Here is a 20665-nt window from a genome sequence, read left to right as displayed (position 1 = left end):
AGAGTGGCAGTCACCACATAATAAGCTTCTGAGTCAGGAATAGCAACTGTCATGCAGCAATCAACACTTAGCTACTAAGATGTCAATGAGGATGTAACAAGTCAGAGAGATTGAAGTGAGCAGGACTAAGCTCAGGAGAGACACCTGGAAGGTCTCAAAGCCTCTCACATCTAGGAAGCCACGATAGGCACCGATTTAAAAAGGAGTGCCAGGCTACATTGCGTTACGTACAGTGGATTTGATCTGCATGGACGAGCTGTGATCAGAATTGATTCAGACCGTAAGTCTCATGGTAACATCTTTGCATACAATTTGCCCCTGAATCCTCTAAAAGTAGAGATAAAACCTAGAGGTATATGCTGATCATGTGCTGCCTTACTCAAACCTCTTCACTGGCTTCCTCTGCTTTCCAAGCTTGTTGTCCTTACCTTCGAGCCCTTGCATGACTCTACTCACATCTGTGTTCTGTCTCTCCCTCCTCTTCCTACTTGCTGTCTGCACTCCATCCAAGAGCCTGTCCTTCCCCTAGCTCCGCTATATCCTCCCACTTTCCTCTTTGCATCTTCTCTCCTGCTTCTACACCTTCTCTCTTCTCAAGTGCTGAATAACCTCCCTCTTCTCATTCAGATCCTTCCTTAAAACTAGAATCATGTTTTTGATGATTTGCCCCAAAATTAAAAATAACAACAAAATCTTCCAATTACTATATTGTCTTGAGCAGTTGGGCTTCTCAGGGCTGGTTCCATATTTTCTGTTGTTTCTACAGGGCTGAGTATGCAGAATGTGGCATGACAGATTTCTCTCCCTCTCTCATTAGTATATCAAAAGAAGGGCATTACATATTGGCTGCGTCTAGACTGGCATGATTTTGCACAAATACTTTTAACGGAAAAGTTTTTCCGTTAAAAGTATTTGCGCAAGAGAATGTCTATACTGGCATGTGCCTTTGCACAAAAGATTTGCTTTTGCGCAAAAGCATCCGTGCCAGTGTAGACGCTCTCTTGCGCAAGAAAGCTCCGATGGCCATTTTAGCCATCGGGCTTTCTTGTGCAAGAAATTAACTTGGCTGTCTACACTGGCCTTCTTGCACAAGAATACTTGAACAAGAGGGCTTATCCCTGACCGGGAGCATCTGAGTATTTGCACACAAACCACTGATTTTGTATTGTACAAAGTCATTGTTCTTGCGCAAAAACTCACGGCCAGTGTAGACAGGCGGCAAGATTTTGTGCAAAAGCGGCCGCTTTTGTGCAAAATCTTGCCAGTCTAGATGCATCCATCAAGTGTAGGACCAGTGTTGACGAGGCCAATTCAGTCAGAGTGGATGTAGCTCACTGCAAGCAGCTGATGGAGAGCTGTGAATACCAAGAGAGGGAAATTTTCTTTGTAGTGAGAGAACCATTCTAAGTAAGTCCTTATTCAGTTTTAATTTCATCATGTTACATTTGCAAATGAATTGCAGCTCTGTTGCAAATCAAACATCAAGAAAGGTAACATACAAAAACAAGTAGTAAAACTAGTAAAAACTTTAACCTCACTAGACACTCAGGAACAGATTTAAAAGTAGCCATTCTTCTACAAACGCTCGCCCCCAAACCTTCAAAACCAGATTACAAAGAGAAACAGCAGAACTGCAATTCATTTGCAAATTTAACACAATTAAATTAGGACTGAAGAAGGACTTAGATTGGTTATCTCACTATAAAGACAATTTTCTCTCTCTTGGTATTCACAGCTCCCCATCAGCTGTTGGGAGTGAGCCACATCCATCCTGACTGAAGTTGCCTCATTGACACTAGTCCTACACTTGATAAGTAACTCCTTTGTTTTGATATACTGGTACATATATACGGCTCTGTCTTTGTAACTTCCACTCCAATGCATCTGATGAAGTGGTTTTTACCCATGAAAGCTTATGCCCAAATAAATCTGTTAGTCTTTAAGGTGATGCAGGGCTCTTCAAATTAAATTTAAAGGGATCTAAAGTGTACATGACAAACTTCTCTCAGGAGTAGCATTGTTTCAAGATGCTTTGCATTTGTCTAAGAGAAAGTTATAAAAACAAAGGCATCCTTCAGCAGACAGAAACATAATCTTGAGAAATTGCCTCTCTGCATTTTTAATGTGCTTGTCAGCTTAAGTATCTAAGTGCATATACACAAATGTAAAAAACATTGGGTCTTTCAGAGAGGACTAAGCTCTTTGTCTCCCTGTGGTGTATGCCTCTGCGCATGAGATCAGGACCTATTTGGATGAAAGATGAGATGAAATACTACAGGCACTGAAAGCCATGCTCCAAGCTGGAAGTTCAGATATAAAGAGATTCCTGACATAATTAGGGAATACTTGGTGAATTGGGATGAAATCGGTGCAAAATATAGCCCACCTGCAAAGGACCCAAAATAGTTCTAGCTAAAGTTATGAGAATGGAGGTGTCGTCAAGAATCCATGCTGGTCACCAGGACACAGACAAGATGTCTCGGCAAGTCAGAGATGTTAGTCTGGAAAGGCAGGAACTTGCGCAACAAGTCCTATGACAGATGGTGTGAAGTATTATGATTTCATAATCAAGTGAAGGAGCCACTTATGCCACACAATGTACCTCAGGCCTGGAGCAAAGCTGGTATGAACAAGTAGCTTAAGTGTTTCAGAGCAGTTAACTATCACTTTGACTACCGGGAGCTTGGACAAGACACAGCTTGTGTTATAATTGTGCAGTGCTGCAGTGAGCAGTTTGGTCACCTGAGCATTTCTAATGCTGTGGCAAGTGCTAGTGGCTCACATGTCACAAAGCCATTACTTGTGAATTTTGGAAGTGCAAATGCTTAATTTCCTTGCCTTATCTCAGTCAGTATAATGGGAAAACCAAGCTAAGGTCATGCTTTTATTAGGTGAAAGCAAAATTTATGGTACATATCCATGCATAGCTATTTTGGCCTGTCATGATGGAAAGCACCATGACCAGATCTGTGCAGCAACTAATATCTTAATTAACCCTGGATACTACTTCCAGTGGCCAACAAATTACTGCTGATGCAGCTTATAGAAAGAGCTATAGAACAACAATATCAGCCCCCTCCCAAAGTAAAGCTCTGATCAAGGAACCATAGAACTAACAAAGAGATCAGCAAGAAAATGTGAAGCCATTTTCTCCAGGGAAAGAGGAGACAAGATGCCTTCTGACAATAAGTGTCTCCACATTCATACCTTGTGGTGAATAAAGGGATGTACTTGCATAACATCCAGTTCTACGGACTTATAGAAAGTGAGGCACCAGTAAAAGCTGAGAAAATAGAAATGGTTCTCATTGTCTTAAACAAAGGGCTTCTCTCGGCCCTGAGTTAACTAAGAAACTGAGCAAAGGAAAATGTAGGCTAGATGTCATGAAACAGTTCCCCAGGGTGAGATCTGTTAGGGCCTAACAGGCTGTGGAATCATATCTCAAGAGAAATCCCGAGGCTTGGGCTTTTGAAATCTAGACAAAGCCCTGACAATAGACAATAGGGGATAATTCTGCCTTATCTGACAATGGTGGACTGGATGTGACCTGCTAAGGCATAATGTCTTATGACAGTGTTAGAGAATTGGTAGGTACAGGCCCGGCCGAAGAATGTGCGGGACCCAAGGCAGCACGCTGAGCTCCATGGCCGTGCGGCTTCCGGTAGGATTGCCAGATGGTTTCAACAAAAATACCAGACACTGGGACACACTTGACATTACATCACAATCTGTGTTACATCTTATGTAGAAAATACCGGACATTTATTTTCTCAATTTGTTTCCTGAACAGACAGCTCAAATAGAGGACTGTCTGGTTCAAAACTGGACACCTGGCAACCTTAGCTCCCGGCTGGGGAGCGGGGCTGGAAGTTGGACAGGGTGGGGCCCTGAACGTGTGGGGCAATGGGGCCCTGAATGCATGGGGCCCAAGGCGACCGCCTTGTTCACCTTGCCCAAGAGCCCGGCCTGGGTAGGTAACATCCCATGGGAAGAAAATCTAAGGGATAAAGAACTTCAGGAGAAATGTCAGTTTCTGAAGGAGACAATATTAAAGGCACAACTAGAAACTATCCTAATGCAAAGAAAAGACAAGGAGAACAGCAAAAGGCCAATAAGAATCCATAAGGAGGTCTTTAATTACCTAAAAAACAAAAAAGAATCCTACAACAAGGGTAACATGAATAAATTGCTAAGGATGAGCACAAAAAAATAGCATGTAGGGAAAAAATCAGAAAAACTGAAGGCCATAAATCAGTTGTACTTAGCAAGGGAAATAAGACAGTAAGAAAGGGTTCTTTAAATATTTTAGTATTGGAAAATGAAATATAATGTTCATAATTGCAAAGAAATGCACACTGGAAATCATAATCCCAACTATACGTAGAAAATGATGGGGTCTCTAAATTAGCTGTTACTAATTTAGATACATTTTTAGTCATCATAGATAGTTCTTTGAAAACATCAGTTCAATGTGCAAAGGCTGTCAAAAAAGCAAACAGAATATTAGAAATCATTAGGAAAGGGATAAATAATAGAACAGAAAATATCATAATGCCAGTATATAAATCCATGATTACCCACATCTTGAATACTGCATGCCAGTGTGGTCGCCCACATTGAAAACAAAAATTGGGATTGGAAAAGGTTCAGAACAGGGAAACAAAAATTATTAGGGGCATGGAATAGCTTCCATATGAGGAGAAATTAATTAGACTGGGACTTTTCAGCTTGGAAAAAAGATGACTGAAAGGAGATATGAAAGCTAGAAGGCTATAAAATCATGACTGGTGTGGAGAAAGTAAGTAAAGAAGTATTATTTACTCCTTCTCATGACACAAGAACTTGCAGTTACCCAATGAAATTACGCAATAGGAAAGACAAAAACAAACAAAAGGAAATATGTCTCTACACAATGTATGGTCAACCTATGGACCTCATTGCCAAAAATAGTGAAGGCTAAATGTATAATAGGATTCAAAAAAGAGTTAGATAAATTTATGGAGGAAAGGTCCATCAGTGGCTATTAACCAAGATGGTCTGGGACATAACCCCAAACTCTGGATGTCTTTAAACCTCAAAACTGCCAGAAACTGGGACTGGACAACAAAGGTGGATTGCTCAATAAATTGCCCTGCTCTGTTCATTCTTTCAAGGATCTGGGAGACAGGATACTGGGCTAGATGGACTACTAATTCTCACCAAGTATGGCCATTATTATGTAGAAGGAAGAGAAGGCTGAAGAAAAATGTAGATCTTCTATTTGGCAAGGAAGTAGACCTAATAACTAATTAGATCAGGAAGGCTGAGGTTTAATGCTTATTTTGTTCCACTAGTCACTGAAAAGGTCATCAAAACGATGAGCAGATATTCAACACAACTAACATTAACAACAAGGGGGAAGGAATGAAAACCAATATAGGGAAATAACAGGTTAAAGATTATTTAGATAAGTTAGATGTATTCACTTTGGCAGGGCCTGATGAAATTCATGCTAGGGTAATTAAGGATCTAGCCAAAGTAATCTCAGACCCATTAGCAATTATCTTTGAGAACTCAACGGGGACAGATGAGGTCCAAGAGGACTGGACAAAGGCAGATATATTACTTATCTTTAAAAAGGCTAACAGTGACGGCCCAGAGACTAATAGGCCAATCAGCCTAACTTTGATATCTGGGAAGATATCAGAACACATTTCTAAACAGTCAATTTAGGAGCATCTAGAGAATAATTGGGTTATAAGGAATAACAAGCATGGATTTTTCAAGAACAAATCATACCAAACCAATATAATTTTTTTTCTTTGACTGGATTACTGGCCTAGTGGATTTAAAGGAAGCAGTAGATGTGATATAGCTTGATTAGTAAGTTTTTTTTTGACACAGTTCCACATGACATTTTCATAAGCAAACTACAGAAATGAAATCTAGATTAAATGACTGATATGGGTGGTTGAAAGACTGTACTCAAAGGCTACATCTTCACTGCGAGTTTTTTCAGCAGAAGATATGCTAATGAGGGATTCATTAGCACGAGTTGCAATCTTATTAGCATATTTTCTGCCATTTCTTTTTGCACAAGGGGTTTTTGCATAAGGACATAAGGCTGGGGAACCCTTATCACTGGAGGGTTTTAGGAACAGGTTGGATAAACACCTGTCAGGGATAGTCTAAGTTTACTTGGTCCTACCTGAGTGCAGGGGATTATGACCTCTCAAGGTCCCTTCTAGCTCTATATTTCTGTATTCTGTGTGTTGAGATCTAAGGCATTAATTATGACAAAGATGCTGAGCTTGATTCTTGTCTTATTAACCCCAGTTTTAAACTATATTGTTTCCACTGGATTTCATGGATGAACGTAAATGAGAGCAGAATTTGGCTCTCTCAGTCAATAATAGAGGTGATCAGACAAGCCTCAGAATTTCCATTGTACAGGATACACTGACATTCCAAAATTTCCTTTCATCCCAGCCCAAAACGAAAAGGTTCCCATTAAAAAAAGAATATCAGAAAAATTTCATGTTGGAAGTGTCAGAACAACCCTCAAAGTGCTTTGCTTCATATTTATCATTTTGACTGTTGTAATATAATTTACGCTATAACAACTTTTATGTTTATAAATTATAATCTAATAGTCAAAACAAAGCCAAAATGATGTGCTTTGATCTTGTTGCTGTTTAGCACTTTGATAATTTTTCATCAAAAATGTTGATGGAATTGACAGTTCACATGAAACATTTTGATCTCACTGAAATAGCATTAACGGATGGAAAATTGATTGCCACCTGGCAATGTGTTTCTGTTGTCTCTACATTTGCTTCCTCTCCTGTGCTGTGAAGAAGGTAGTATGTTGTTTTAATGCAGGGAGCCACCTAGTGGACATTACAGATGCAGTTTCATGAAAGAGCTGGGGAAATGAGTGATATGAGAGGTGGGTGAGTGAGTAATGGTGTGCATTTGACACCAGTGTGATTGAGAGAAATTCACAAGACTGTGTGTCCAAGGGGAGGAGTGAAGGCAGGAGCAACAGAAAGCACTGAGGAGGAAAAGAAAAAGGAAGTGATGGGTAATAAAAAGCATGGGTTGTGAAAGGTGGATGGGTGCAAGAAAGAGAGAAGTATGGGGAAGAATTGTGGGCTATCTATTATGGGTTACACATTTTTTGGTGATTTTTCAAGACCACCCCCTTGTAATACTGAAACACTGAAAATTAAGAACCCTCCACCCATGCATTAATTTATGGACAGCACTTTATGTACTGTAAATGTCATAGTGAATCAACCACATCCCACGTCTATCTCACAGGGGGAATCTATGGCCAGCTTCGATGTCACTGCAATAATTTTTGACAAATGCGAAGATAATCTTGGTGCTCAGTTACTGCTGCACTCAGCATCTTCAAAATTGTTTACAGGGGGTTTAATTATCTGCAACCAGCTTCCCCCAGAAAGAGAGTGCCCAAGGTATTTCTAATAGGATGTCAAGGGAGGAACATGGTGAGACTTCTATAGATGAGGAGATAACTGTATCTGTTTATCCAAGGTAAAATTGGCCAGCTCTGTTGCTTGGTGGTGGGGGTGGGGTGGAGGCAGACAGTGCCTTTTGATGGCAACTGCTCAGAGGTCAGAGATGTTGCAACCTCATGATATTTGAACCTGGTCAGTTAGAAAGGTCTGGTACCATTTGCACTGCTCCTCAGAGTGCAGATTGTGGAAGTTCCTGCTTTGTCCTCTTTGTTCCAAAGAGAAAGGAGCTAGTGTCATCTGACAGGCCTGACACTGCAAAGCCCTCAGGAGAAATGAACAAAGCCATTTCTGAGGAAGAATTCCTCTACCACCTGACTGATAAAGTGCTGTCCAGCCAGGAGAGCGCAGATGAATCCTGGTGGGCTCTCCCCTAGGGATGTGTGGGTTCAGAACCATTAACGGTCCAGAAACAAAATAGCAGCAGATGGAAAATGCAAAGACTGTAGATTTTAAATGTTCCAGGAAGCTATTTACTCTTTTTGTGAGGCAGTCAGTGACCAAGTTCTCTGACTCCATTCCCTACAGTGCTTGCCATTGGGGCGGGGAGCTGGGATTAGAGTAGCTGCAACGTTCACCTGCCGTTCCCTACAGCAGGGGGTTTCTACCTTTTTTCATTTGTGGACTTTAAAAAAAATTAAAATGGTGGTGTGGGCCCCTTTGGAAATCTTAGACACAGGCTGCAGACCCCAGCTTGAGAATAACTCTCCTATAGCAATTCCTGCCTGGAGAGGCTGGGGTCAGAGTAGCTGGCAACTTCTCTACAGTTAGTGCCGTGGTTGGTTTCCTGCTGCCCCCTGCTGGGAGAGAGAGGGACTGGAGTAACCATGCTGCTATATAGTACCCTACACAGCTCATGATAAAACAGGCTGGTGCTGGTTGGAGCAGCACTAGCTGTTCCACTGGGCAGGGCAGAAAATATTTTTGGTGCCCCAAGCAGAGAAAAGCCAAGGGATCTGACCCCTGCTTCCCTGTCCCAAGGGACAGAAATAAGTGGTCTGTTCCCAACAGCGCCTCCTTCTGAGAAAGGCTGGGAATGGAGTAGCTAGGAGCGTCCCTACAGAGGTGCTTCTGTCTCTTTCCCCCTTCAAAGCTCCCCACTGGGAGAAGCTGGAACCACACTGGGCTGCTCCCCACAGCCATGATAGGTCTGCCCAGACTCATCCATTTCAAATTGGCAAGCTAGCTGGCTTTCTGCTGTGCCAGAGAAACAAACATGTCAGCTACAGCCCCCCAGATCCCACCTACGATACAGCCCCCCCCCCCAACTGCTCCCTAGCTGTGGAGGGGAGCATCCGGAGTTCATTCCAGCATTTCTCTCCCCAACCTGGCCCTTGGGAGCCCACTTGCCAGCCTCAGGCCCCCAGCTGGAGCAGTGAGTACTGCTCCCCTCTGGCTCTTGGCTGTGGAGGCATCAGAGGGTTAAGTTGTCAGCTCTGTAATGTTAAACAGGTGTCAAAGGCGCCTCCATATATCTGCAGATTGAAATCAAATTCTTTGCAGTATAAAAAGATAAATTACCCAGGCGATTCCCGCCTCATCCCACTCATCAGGCCAGCGCCAGACGGCAAGCAATTTTTTTTTAATGTGCTAACGACCTAATCAAGCAATCAAGTTGGAGAAGATTGCGGAGTGACCCCGAGCATCCATCTGCCAGCGAGACCCCGCCATTCATTTCCACTCCACCATGTACTTCCCTGGAAAGAAAAAAAAATTCCTAAACAAATTAACACCCAATTTTCCGTGAGTCTAATTAGTTAAATGAGGAGGTGGTTGGGGTGTCCTCGGGGAGGGAGGGGCTGCCTCGCAGAGAGGCGAATGGTAACTCTATGGCATTAATTAGCGCGGGTCAATGGCGCAGTTCCCTAGGGAGCGGCTGCTTTAATTTCCCGTGATATTTCAGTGCCTGAGGCCCATCGATTCAAACTGAAATTAACTTATTTTTCAATCAGGCCCGGGCTGCCCCTGGGGCTGACTCTTCCTTTGCCGCCTTCTGAATAGACCTCAAGCAATTTTTCATCTAAAGCTGATGCCTCTCCAATGCGAGAAGGGAGGGAATGAGGGGAGGGCGGTGGGAGAGCGAGACAAGAGGAATGGAAATCGGAGCGAGAACACTAATAGATTTCTGAGAGTCCCCCCCCCTTGGTGCCACCCGAGTCTCTGCTCACTGCCCTCCGGGTCACAGCCCAGAGATTATTCTGCCAATTTTCTGAGAAGATGAGGGGCTTTTCAAATGGGGAATTCAGGGTGAGCTGTGATGACTGCCCCCTCCCCACTCCACACACACCTCAGTGCACACCACCTTGGGCCAGCCCCAGCCCCAGCCCCAGCTGTGCACAGCCTCTCTCTGCAGCTCAGCCACCCAGTTAATGAAAGAGAAAATCCCAGGCACCCAAGCCAAAAGCCACTAGTGAGAGACACTGCAGTGGGAAATTAATTACATCCTGCATCAAGGGATGGGTCTGGGCTCCTGCGAGGGTGGGGAAAAGACAATCTAGTGGATGGGGCGTGAGAGAGGAGAAAAGCCACAGCTGCTCCAGTAGGGGGCTTGTACATCTCCCTCTCCTCCAGGGTAGATATGGTGGCCTCTGTGGAAGATGTGCACAGCCACTCGGGAGAGAGGCATAGCTGCTCCTGTCACATCTCCATGGCCCATAGACAGGCACACCCCAAACTCTCCTGAGAGACTGAGTGATGTTGGTGAGTTTCGTCACCTGTGAGGCAGGCTTGGGGGGCAGTAGATGGAAGCTGGCCCATTTCTAGTCTACATCGTGCCCTCTCTGTTCATCATGGTCAGTTCTGTGCTCCCATCGGGAATAAAGGTGACTGAAGTCTTTCTCACCATTTTTAATAGGTCTCTTGTTTTGGCTTGTGACTTATGAGGGGGACATGTGGGCCTATGCTCACGTGCATGTGCCCTCACAGTTATCCACAAGCACGTGTTCCTGCAGGCGCATGTAGAATCCCAGGGCTAACTAAGGGGCAGCGACAATTCACCAAGCCTCAGTACACTGCTCTGCTTTTTGCAGGTTTGGTTCCAGAATCGGCGGGCCAAGTGGCGGAAGCGGGAGAAGTGCTGGGGCAGAAGTAGCGTGATGGCAGAATACGGGCTCTATGGTGCAATGGTACGTCACTCAATCCCGCTGCCAGAGTCTATCCTCAAATCCGCCAAGGACGGCATCATGGAGTCCTGCGCCCCTTGGCTCCTGGGTAAGAGACCAGCTCCACACCTGGGTACAGCCAGCATTCCAAGGGGTGACCTATTGAAATAGGGAAAACTAATTGTTTCACTGGAAGTGTTGAGCAAGAGAGGAAATTATCCTGCACTCACACTTACTCCAGAAACCCAGAGCACAAGCACATTACCTTTTATATTAGGGACTGGCCATTGAGCCCTAGGGCATGGGAGGAAGCTGCCAGCCCACAGTCCCGACTTGAGGGGTATCAGCCCCTTGGCCCAGGGTTAGGATGGGGCCCACACTCATGTGGAAGAGCTATCAGCCATGAGCCCACATTCCTGAGGCATGAGGTGTGGGGGAGGGGGGGGACTATCCCCTTAGCCCAGGTTTCTGTGGTGTGGCTGTCAACAACCACCTTACTCAAAAGCCATAGCAGCTTGGTTTCCCTGTTACACAGCAAGAAGTGGGGACTGATTCCTTCAGCCCTTGTGGTACCCCCTGTGAGATCCTTTGCTTGTGTCTTGGTTCCTTTTTGGGGGGGGGGGGGAAGGAGGAAGGAAGGAAGAGATAGAGGGAGGGAGGGAGGGAAGGACTGGTATCCTCCCACAGCTCCCTGCCACTGAAGACAGTCTAATTCTTGCCTGCCTTCTTCTAATAGGTCACAGGTGGTGTGGATGTGGAAGTAGCAGATTCCCTTTCACATTCCTGTTCTTTGCTTCCTGATTTCTGATCTATCGTGCTCATTCTGTTAAAAAGCTAATTTCTGGCTTCTTAGAAATATGCTGCCCCGCTCTTCTGTCTGTGTATGGATTTGGGAGTGAGAGGTGTGGGGGTAGACTATGTGAGAGGGAGACAAAGGGATACCTCTTGCCAGCCTTGTGAGTGGGAGAATAGCCAGTTTCTCCTCTTGCTACCAGGCTCCAGGCCTTCCCTCTTACATGTGTAATCTTGTCATTGCTAGCTGGGTACCTTCACTGGTCGCTAGCACCAGGGAACCTATTCTATTTGATCTCTTGTGTCCAGTCTTGCAGCCTAAACTGTGGGGCAGGAAATCCCTGCCTCTTGTGATGTTTAGAATGTGTCCCCTGAAGTGGCATCACACTTTAACACATTTGTCCACTTCTCAGGGCTGGGCATTGAGGAGCATAGGGATCTGTCCCCTCCCATCCCCTTCTCTGCCTTAGGTGTGCCCTGTCTCAGTTCTGGCCTGTCTCAAGCAGAATATTGGGCCTCTGGGTAATAACATGGGAGGTCCCCATTATTGTAAAACTAAACTGACTCTTTATTGTGAGCTATTTACAGAGTTGCTGCAACTGCAACTAACATTCCAACCATGCGTACACAGACTGACTTCTTGGTTCTTCCTCTTCCATCCTGAAACCTGTGCTCCTCTCTCCAAGTTCCCTCCTATTGCTACAGGCCAGGTTCTTCCCTTATGTTTGGCCTGGTCAGAACGCAGAGTGGGCACAAGCTCTCCCCTCTGGTCTACCCTGAGCAACCTCTTAGTGCTGGCCTGAGTTTTCCCTCATGCAGGGCCCAAAGCAATGGGCTCTCTGTGTGACTGCTGTTTGAAGCAAGGGTTTCTGCTTTTCCTTAATTCTGGCCTCTCTTTATCTTTGCTGTTTTCAGTTCAAGATGGCTTTCCCATGCCCAGGCGCTTTTCTAAACCCGAATACCAACAATTCTTTTTAGGGATGCACAAAAAGTCTCTGGAGGCAGCAGCTGAGGTGGGAAGGAAGCCGGAGGTGGAACGTCAGGCCCTGCCCAAGCTCGACAAGAGCAACAAGGAAGAGAGGGGCCCGGATCCCAAAACCATTTCCCAGGAGGAACTGAGAGAGAACAGCATTGCTGCCCTCAGGGCCAAAGCTCAGGAGCATAGCACCAAAGTCCTGGGGACCGTCTCTGGAGACCCCCCCACCCCAGCCAGGAAGCCAGAGAAAGAGGAAGAGGCAACAGCAGATGATGAGAGACAAATGGAGAAATCAAACTCATCACAAGAGGAGGAGAAGCAGATTTAGAGGGAAAGAGATGATGGAAATCAGCCCCCAAAGACTATCTCCTCTGGGGGCAGCAGCCTCTCCTCAGACTGACTGGGCCCCTCCGGCAGCTCCTGCACAGGGAGTGAGGCCCCCTACGGTCTCTGAGCACTTCAGGAAGCCACAGGCTCAGGCCAAGTTCTGACTGTCAGGTGTATCCAGAGACTGTTCCCTCAGGAGTATTCCTGCCCCTCCACCTTTCCAGCCCTTAGGACTATTCCTGCCACACAGACCCCTCCTTTCTGAGGGATCAGGAATTATCACCATCTTCTTCTGAGAGGAGACTGAAACTAACTGAGGCTGAGGGGCTTTGGGTCTCTCCTGTCCTGGTCCAACACATGCAGCCTCAGAGCGAGTCTCTTCCCAGTCCCACCCATTCCCACATCAGAGCAACGCTCTCTCCCTGGTACAGTTTCCCCCACCCCACCCTGAGAGCGAGTCTATCCCTTATGCATTTCCATCAGTCTAGAGCAGCATGAACTCTATCTCCCACAAAACATGTTCCTCCCCAGTGTTTATGGTACCTGGCCATCAGCACCCAAGGACCAACTGTGGGTGGGGCTGACCCACTGACCTCACAGGGACCATGTGACTCTTTCTCTGGCCTAAAGCACTGCGGGATAAATCCATGGACATGTTTGCATAAAACAGTGAGTCTATTTAAATGGTGGTTTGTATATTTCATGTGTGTCTTTCCTGGCTGGGTGGTGGGGTGCCTGGAGGCACTCTGAGATGGGGAGGGTGGTATGCTGGACAGCTGATTTTGGTCTCAGTTTTCCTGTAAGGAGCCAACGGGATGAGAAAGAGCAAAGTCAACTTCCAGGAGCTGATCCCTACAACCTCAGGTACCCAAGTCCCACCTTTCCCTTTGGGGATATTCCAAGTCCTACACCTGCCTTCCCCCTGTAGGCATGCTGAAGACTCATAACCTGCTCAGGTACCAGGTTCCTACCCCCAGCACCATCCTGAACACATTCTGCACATGACACCATGCCTAAGAGGCATCCAAGATCTCATGGGTACCCAAGTGTTGCACCCAGCGTCACCCCTTACTGGTAACTGAGACCCAGCTCCTCCCCTCATAGATACCTGGCATTCAGCTCCTTAGTGCTCTCCCCCGATGCTGCACTCTGTCGTGTGCACTGTATCATGTTAGCTGTAATCTGGGCTGCCTCAAACGGCTCCTAGAAACCTTCTACTCCCCAGCACAAAGTGCTGAGGTTTAATTGTATGGAATACTAACAGGGAGTCCTTGCTGCAAGCATAGTCTGGGGCCAGCCTGTTCCCACAAGGCTTCTTCTCAGAATCATACTTGACTACAGCCCTCAAAACAGAAGGCATCTCAAGAGACCCGGGAGCCTGCAGGCTCTGCCCATTCTCAGTGTGAAGTGGATCAAATATTAGGAAAAATATTCACCGAATAAATGGCTCAATATAAAATGGCAATGTTTGCCAAATCGTGTATTTATTGAATTAAACTCCACCAGCTCTGTCTCTGAGTTTCAAGGGGAGCACCAGCCACATCCACAGATACGCAGGCACGCTCATAAATGCTGTTAGGTGTTTCTCTCTCTCTCTCTCTCTCTCTCTCACACACACACACACACTAGACAGACATTACAACTCCAAGCTAACGTTCCCCTCCAATCCTGGTGAGGAGCTACCCTCTATGACAGTGATTTACTATCCTGTCTGTCCTGCTTTCAGCTGTGAGCTGCTTTTCCTCAGAGATACTGTTTTTATTCTGTCAAAGACTGATCCTTCCCTTCCATGCAGCCTCTGTTTGTCTTTGTTCCCAATTTGTTTGACGTGCTAGACGATAGCCCATGTTGTGTAAATAATGTACATACAGTGAAAAAAGAATTTGGTATTGAGGTGTTTGAGGTATGGAACTGTAACAACTTCTAGTCATTCAGAACCTGTGAGTTATGTGCCATTTTCTGTAAAGACCTAAGCAAGAATAAAACTAAACTAAAGACAGCACCAAGCTTGAAGGAATCATCATCTTTTGGAATAAGGGGGCCTGGATGGAAGGCAAATGGCCCAGCAGTTTGTACATATGTGTGCAAGTGTACTTTGTGCATGCACATGCACACAAATAACGGAGGGGTATATGTTGCCTGCACATTTTTCACTACCTCTTAAAACAACTAGCAGAATACAATAAAATCATGAAGCAGCCCAACTAATTTGATTTATGCCAGAGCCAATGGAGCCTAAAAATGTCAACTTCTGTTCTCAACCCACAACCTAACAATTTCCTATGGGATGCCAGATGAATTCTCGGTTCTACAATGCGTAAAGAGGGAGCTGAATCCTGCAACGAGAGACTAACATATTTCCAGCAACACCAAATATTGGTGACATGGCATGGTACTTACTGTAAGGAGAGAGGACTTCAGGAGACATAATTACAATTCTCTGCCCAAATGCCACAGACAAGCTTACACTCAAAAGGCGAAAATGCAAGGTAATTTCCTGGCCATCACGTAGGACATATGGAAGCTTGGAGGGCCTGAAGGGAAGAAGCTAGTGCTCTAAGGCTTTGTATTTCAAAATATACTTAGCACTGCTTCCAATAATCTGAGTGGACACATGCATGACTCACATCGGCTTTCAGTAGTCACACCTCATACACACATCCCCCTTCAGCCACATACACTGTGTCTCTCAAACATTTAAACCTTGCGCACTCCCACAATCAGACCTCACAGACACAGCTTGCACACACCCATACATCTTGCATACATCTGTACTTACCATGCACGGTTCTACTTTGCACATCCATGTACTTCACAAACATCCTGCAGCCATGAACACACTTTACACACTAACACAATGCCATGCTTGAGCCTTGCGTGCACACGCCACACATGTCTAGGTGTCACTTAAGTGTACAGCATACTTGGCGCACATACCATTCACTTTAACAGTACAACAATTCCTCATTTAACACTATAGATATGTTTCAGAAAATGATCGTGTTAAATGAAAACATGTTATGCGGGATCAATTTTCCCATTGAAAATAATGGAAAAGGTGGGGGTTGCGTGTCAAACGGTGGTGTCTGTTGGGACCGGGACATAAGGTTGGGGGAGAAAGAGAACTGGGTTACAGCAGGGAGGGGAGGTGTTTGGCTCTGGGGAAGGGAAGGGAAGGAGAGGAGAGGGGAGGGGGATTGGGTTGGGAGTATGCCCCTGTGACGGGTCTGCCGGGTCCCACACTGCGTCCAGCGACGGGGAGTCGCTGGGGAACAGCGCAGCAAGCGGCGAACCCTCTGCTGCTTTGCAGGGAGGCGGGGGAAGTCCTGCGCAGCTGCCGGTGATGGGCCGGCTGGGGAAACCCAGCTGCCGGCCTGCAAATGGGGCTGGAGGAGAAGGAGCATGGCGTCCGGTGAGGGGGAGTCAGCGGGGAACGGCGCGGTGAGCAGCGAACCCTCCGCCACTTTGCAGGGAGGTGGGGGAAGCGCCGCGCAGCCTCCAGCCTCCAGCGACGGGCTGGCTGGGGAAATCATGTTATTCCAGGGACGGTCATGTAATTCAAAAAATGTTCCCTAAAAAAAAAATCGTGCTATTGAAAAAACGTGTTAAGCGGGCACGTGTTAAATGAGGAATTACTGTATTGTAGTGGTATGGCAAGCTACCTGGTAGAGACAGCAACTGTTTGCATTAGACAGGGACTCAAATGGAACCCTAGACCCTACTCCGCACCATTCTCAATAAAAAGGTATGGTAACTGGCCACTGCAATGTATCCTTGCATCCTTCCTCCTAAAAAAAACCACTGCCCATATCTTAATTACTGTCCTTGCTCATTCACCAATGTAAAGATTACACAATGGAGGAGATGGCTCTTCTATAAAAGAGGTTGATGACACTTTGGACTCAATCTGGCATCCAGGACTGAACGTTCCTTTGCTGCAAAACTTTCTATTGCTCTTGGGATTGGGGGTGGGGTGTGGAGGGGACATACGGCACCATTAAATCCATTTATCAAGTTAGGTGCAGGATAAAAGAAAACCGCATGCAAACAGAGGCCTCTGACTGCGAAAGGCAAGAGAACGTACACATGCAGAGGGGTCTGGCTCATGCTTTGGCATCTCAGGCAGAGTTCATCATGCCAACAAAGTATATTACTCAAACGGAAGTTGCAAGTTTGGAATTTTACTTTGGCCCAATCTTTTCAACACACACTTCAGTGCCCTATGAGCCCTCCTGGAGTGACCCCATGACCCAGGAGTTCCACGGAGCTACTCAGAGATAAAGCCATGCTGGGACTAGTAAACACACACGGCAACTCTGGAGGTGTCTTTAAATCACATTTGTGCTTTACACCAGTGTAACTGAGAGTAGCCTGAAACTTGCTCTAAATTCCACCAGGCTGTAGGAAAGCTCGCTCCCTTTGCCCTGGCCCCAGGGAGAAGAGAGGCTGAAAGTGCTATTACCTAATAACATAAGTCACTGGGACTAACTGATTTGAAAACAAGGAGTCCCACACTAGGTGATATCTAACCACAGAAAAATGTACCAAACATATGTGGAATCTCACCAAATACTGAATTATTGCCCAGAAGTGCTGTGGCTGGAGGCCCAAATGAAGAGAGGCACAGTTATGCAGAGAAAAGATTGAAACGGAGACAAGAGAATGAGAGATAGGCTTCCCCAAACTAGCAGAAATTATTTAAAAGGCCATCCATTAAATGGCAACAAGCAAGACGGGGCAACCCTGTATACCCAGTGCATTGGCCAGTCTCAGAGTAAAATGACAGTGATGGCACTAGACACCTACAGCAGGAATTGACAAAAATTATAGTGTGTCACAGGGGGCCAAACATGCCATGAAGCCCAGTCACAGAAATGTAGGCAGGGAAGGGAACTCAATAGGTTTGCTAGTCCAGTCCCCTGCACTCCATTCAGGATTAAGTAATAAGGCTATCCCTGACAGGCATTTGTCACCTGTTCTTAAAACTCTTCAAAGACAGACATTTCACAACCTCCTGGGCAATTTATTCCAGTGCTTTGTGACCCTGGCAGTTAGGAAGTTTTCCTAATGACTAATCTAAACCACCCTTCCTGCAATTTATGCCCATTGCTTCTTATTCTAATGTCAGAGGTTGATGAGAACAATTTTTCATCCTTCTCCTTGTAGCAATCTTTTATGTACTCTACTTGAAAATGGCTATGTCTCTACCTCCCTTCCCCCTGGTTTTCTCTTCCAGACAAAACAGACATTTTTTTCATCTTTTCCTCTTAAAGATTTTCTAGATCTTTAACCATTTTTGTGTTTGTTCCCTGCACTTGCTCCAATTTCTCCACATCTTTCCTGAAATGTGGTGCCCAGAACTGGACACAATACTCCAGCCGAGGACTTAGCAGCAAAGTTCTTGCGGTCTTGTTTCTGATGGCAACTGCATGGTTCTGACTGTCTCTCTGGCAACACTTGCGTGACTCATTATGTCTGTGATTATAATCAAATTACACCTGACCCACAATGCATCTGGCCCACTTCCCAACAAACCACCCGTGTCTAATCTCCTACAGCTGAAACCCACTGGTGAGGGTATATCACTAGTGCCCCATCCACAGAAGATGTGAGCCTAGTACAGACACCTGTCACAGAGTCTGACTCACACTTTCAGTTCTGAAGGTCCCTAGTATGAGCCAAGATGGTGCCTGTCATGTATCCACCTCCCTGCTCCCCGTGTCTCTCTCATGGGCATCTCAGCTCTTAAAGTTTCTCAAACTGTGGGTCCTGACACGAGCAACTTGGGGGGGGAGGGTCGCGGTATCACAAAGTTTGAGAACCCCGTCTTAAAGCAAGAACGGAAAGCTGTAGGGCTTCTCTGGGAGTGGGTAACTCCTGCCCAATAAGGGGGGCTGATGATGCCAGGGAGCTGTAATGTGGCTTGTTGTTCATCACAGTAAAATCTGACCTAGCCCAGCTGTGGTTGGGGACAGTGAGCAGCTTCCACAGGCCTTGCCGTACAAGGATTGGGGGGTGGAGCAGGAGAGCCCTTCCAGACCTATCTCCCTCCTTAGAAATAACCCTAAGCCCCACAAGGCAAGGCCATGAGGCAGCATCACCAACTCTCTTCATCAGTAAGTCAGGGCCCTGTTGGAGTTAGTGTCAGATGATGAGGGAAAAGTGCATCTCCACCCCTTGCCAGGGGAATGGCCCTTCTGATTAGCTGCCTTCTTCACTTCATAGGGAAAAGCAGCCAATCGGGCCTGCTGCAGGAGGCAGCCAGGGTTCCCTCCCCTCCCATCAGGCACCAAAAGGGTTTTAGGGTGGGAAGGGACAAGGAAGACATGGTCCTTGCAAGAAAGGAGGGGGGACAGCCCCTTCTTGTAAAGCGTTCTCTGCCCCTCCCTTCTGCCAATGCCTGGCCTGGGAAGGGGCCCCTGGGTGCAGAACCCCTAGAGCTGTACCCACCACAGCTGCCCCCCCAAGCTTGGGCAAGGAAGACGAAGAACCCCACATGTTCGGAGCAAAGCCGAAATGGGTTGGGGGGTTGGGGGCTGTAGGAACATGCAGGTATAGGGGCTCTGTAGAGTAGAATTGCCGAGGAGCAGAATTAATTGCTGGGGCAAGCAGGCAGATGAGAGGCACCAGATTCATTAATCAGAATTGTTGGTTTGAAGGAGATGCTGGAAGCTCTGTGCCAGTGATGCTCAATCTTTCCAGACTACTCTACCCCTTGTGGGTGTCTGATTTGTTGTGCATACCCCAAGTTTCACCTCACATAAAAAATTACATGCTTTCAAAATCAGACATAAAAATACAAAAGTGTCACGGGCACTATTACTGAAAAATTGCTACTTTCTCATTTTTACCATTTAATTATCAAATAAATCAATTAGAATATAAATATTGCACTGACATTTCAGTGTGCTACCTGAGCCTGTTTTTCATTTCTGAGCCTTCTTTGAAGCCACAGACCCTCTGCCAGGGGCTGAAGCACATAACTTAGCTTCTCAGGGCCCAGGCAATTGCTCTGCTTGCTGCACCCTAATGCCAGCCGTACACTTGTGACCCTCCTACATTCATCCATCCTAGTCATCTAAGTCTCTGGAGGCTGCAACCACCCAGGTTCAGAAGCACTCATCTAGATGAGCTGAGTACCCCTAGAAGACAGCTAAGAACCCCCAGGATACACATACCCTTGGTTGAGAACAACTGCTCTAAGCTATCCAGCAGCACAGAGGAGCATCTGCAGCAAAGGGCCAAATCACTTTAGCCACTGGGGCACACTGGCAAAACATTCCCTTGTCCCCCCGACAGACACTGGGGATGGATGTAGGCAGGGGAGGGAGTTAAAAATGGAAAACACTCCAAAACCCACAAGATAAAATTTGTTGGGAAAGAAAACGACATACACTTTTTGGCTCAAGCACTTTTTGGATCAAGCTATTGATTTGAGGGGAATCAGGCATGTTTTCTGAACATTTAGGGTTGGCAATTGATCTGAGAGGGCATTTCAACTGATGGGAAGGATGCTGTAGGGGACACAGGTGTAGCAAATGCATAAAGAAGCAGAGTAGAGAGGGGACTCAGCCAGAAAACTAGAGGAAAGTTTACTAATTCTGGACCCTTACACATTCAAGTGGTGGTGATAGGGCTCCGTGTCACCTAATGTTAAGAAAGTGCCAATGTGGCTGTGAGGCAGAACTGCATCAGATTTGCTCCTGTCTAGTGTGGACACAGTGACCCACTTGTGTAAAACTGGTTGAAGAGCAAACAGTGCAAATCTCACTTGTATACAAGGGCCCATCCTGATGCTTAAAGAACAATTCTGGGCTTTTGCTTTTGTCACAGGGTCTCTGGTATGTTGTATACATGCAGCCATTTGAACAATGACAGTCCTTTGAGGGGGCTTATGCAGTGCGGTTACAGCCCTAACATGTAACTCTGCCAATGGTTCTGATGCTAGG

General features: G+C 46.1%; 1 protein-coding gene across 2 annotated transcripts in view; it reads left to right on the top strand.

Moving 5' to 3' along the window:
• VSX2 (visual system homeobox 2) overlaps positions 1 to 14709 on the top strand; it is a 41061-nt gene extending 26352 nt beyond the window's left edge. The window contains exons 4-5 of one of the 2 annotated variants that reach the window (XM_075926880.1): positions 10550 to 10730; positions 12329 to 14709. In XM_075926880.1, the coding sequence (XP_075782995.1) occupies positions 10550 to 10730; positions 12329 to 12717 (570 nt within the window). In that variant the 3' untranslated portion in view covers positions 12718 to 14709. The remainder of the gene's footprint in view (positions 1 to 10549; positions 10731 to 12328) is intronic. The other variant, XM_075926881.1, reaches the window with a different exon arrangement.
• The last annotated feature ends 5956 nt before the right edge of the window (positions 14710 to 20665 follow it).

The sequence above is a fragment of the Pelodiscus sinensis genome, chromosome 4 (genome assembly GCF_049634645.1).
Source record: "Pelodiscus sinensis isolate JC-2024 chromosome 4, ASM4963464v1, whole genome shotgun sequence".
Classification (NCBI taxonomy): Eukaryota; Metazoa; Chordata; order Testudines; family Trionychidae; genus Pelodiscus; species Pelodiscus sinensis.
Note: the sequence above shows the minus strand (reverse complement) of the source record. Positions and strands in the feature narration are given on the sequence as shown.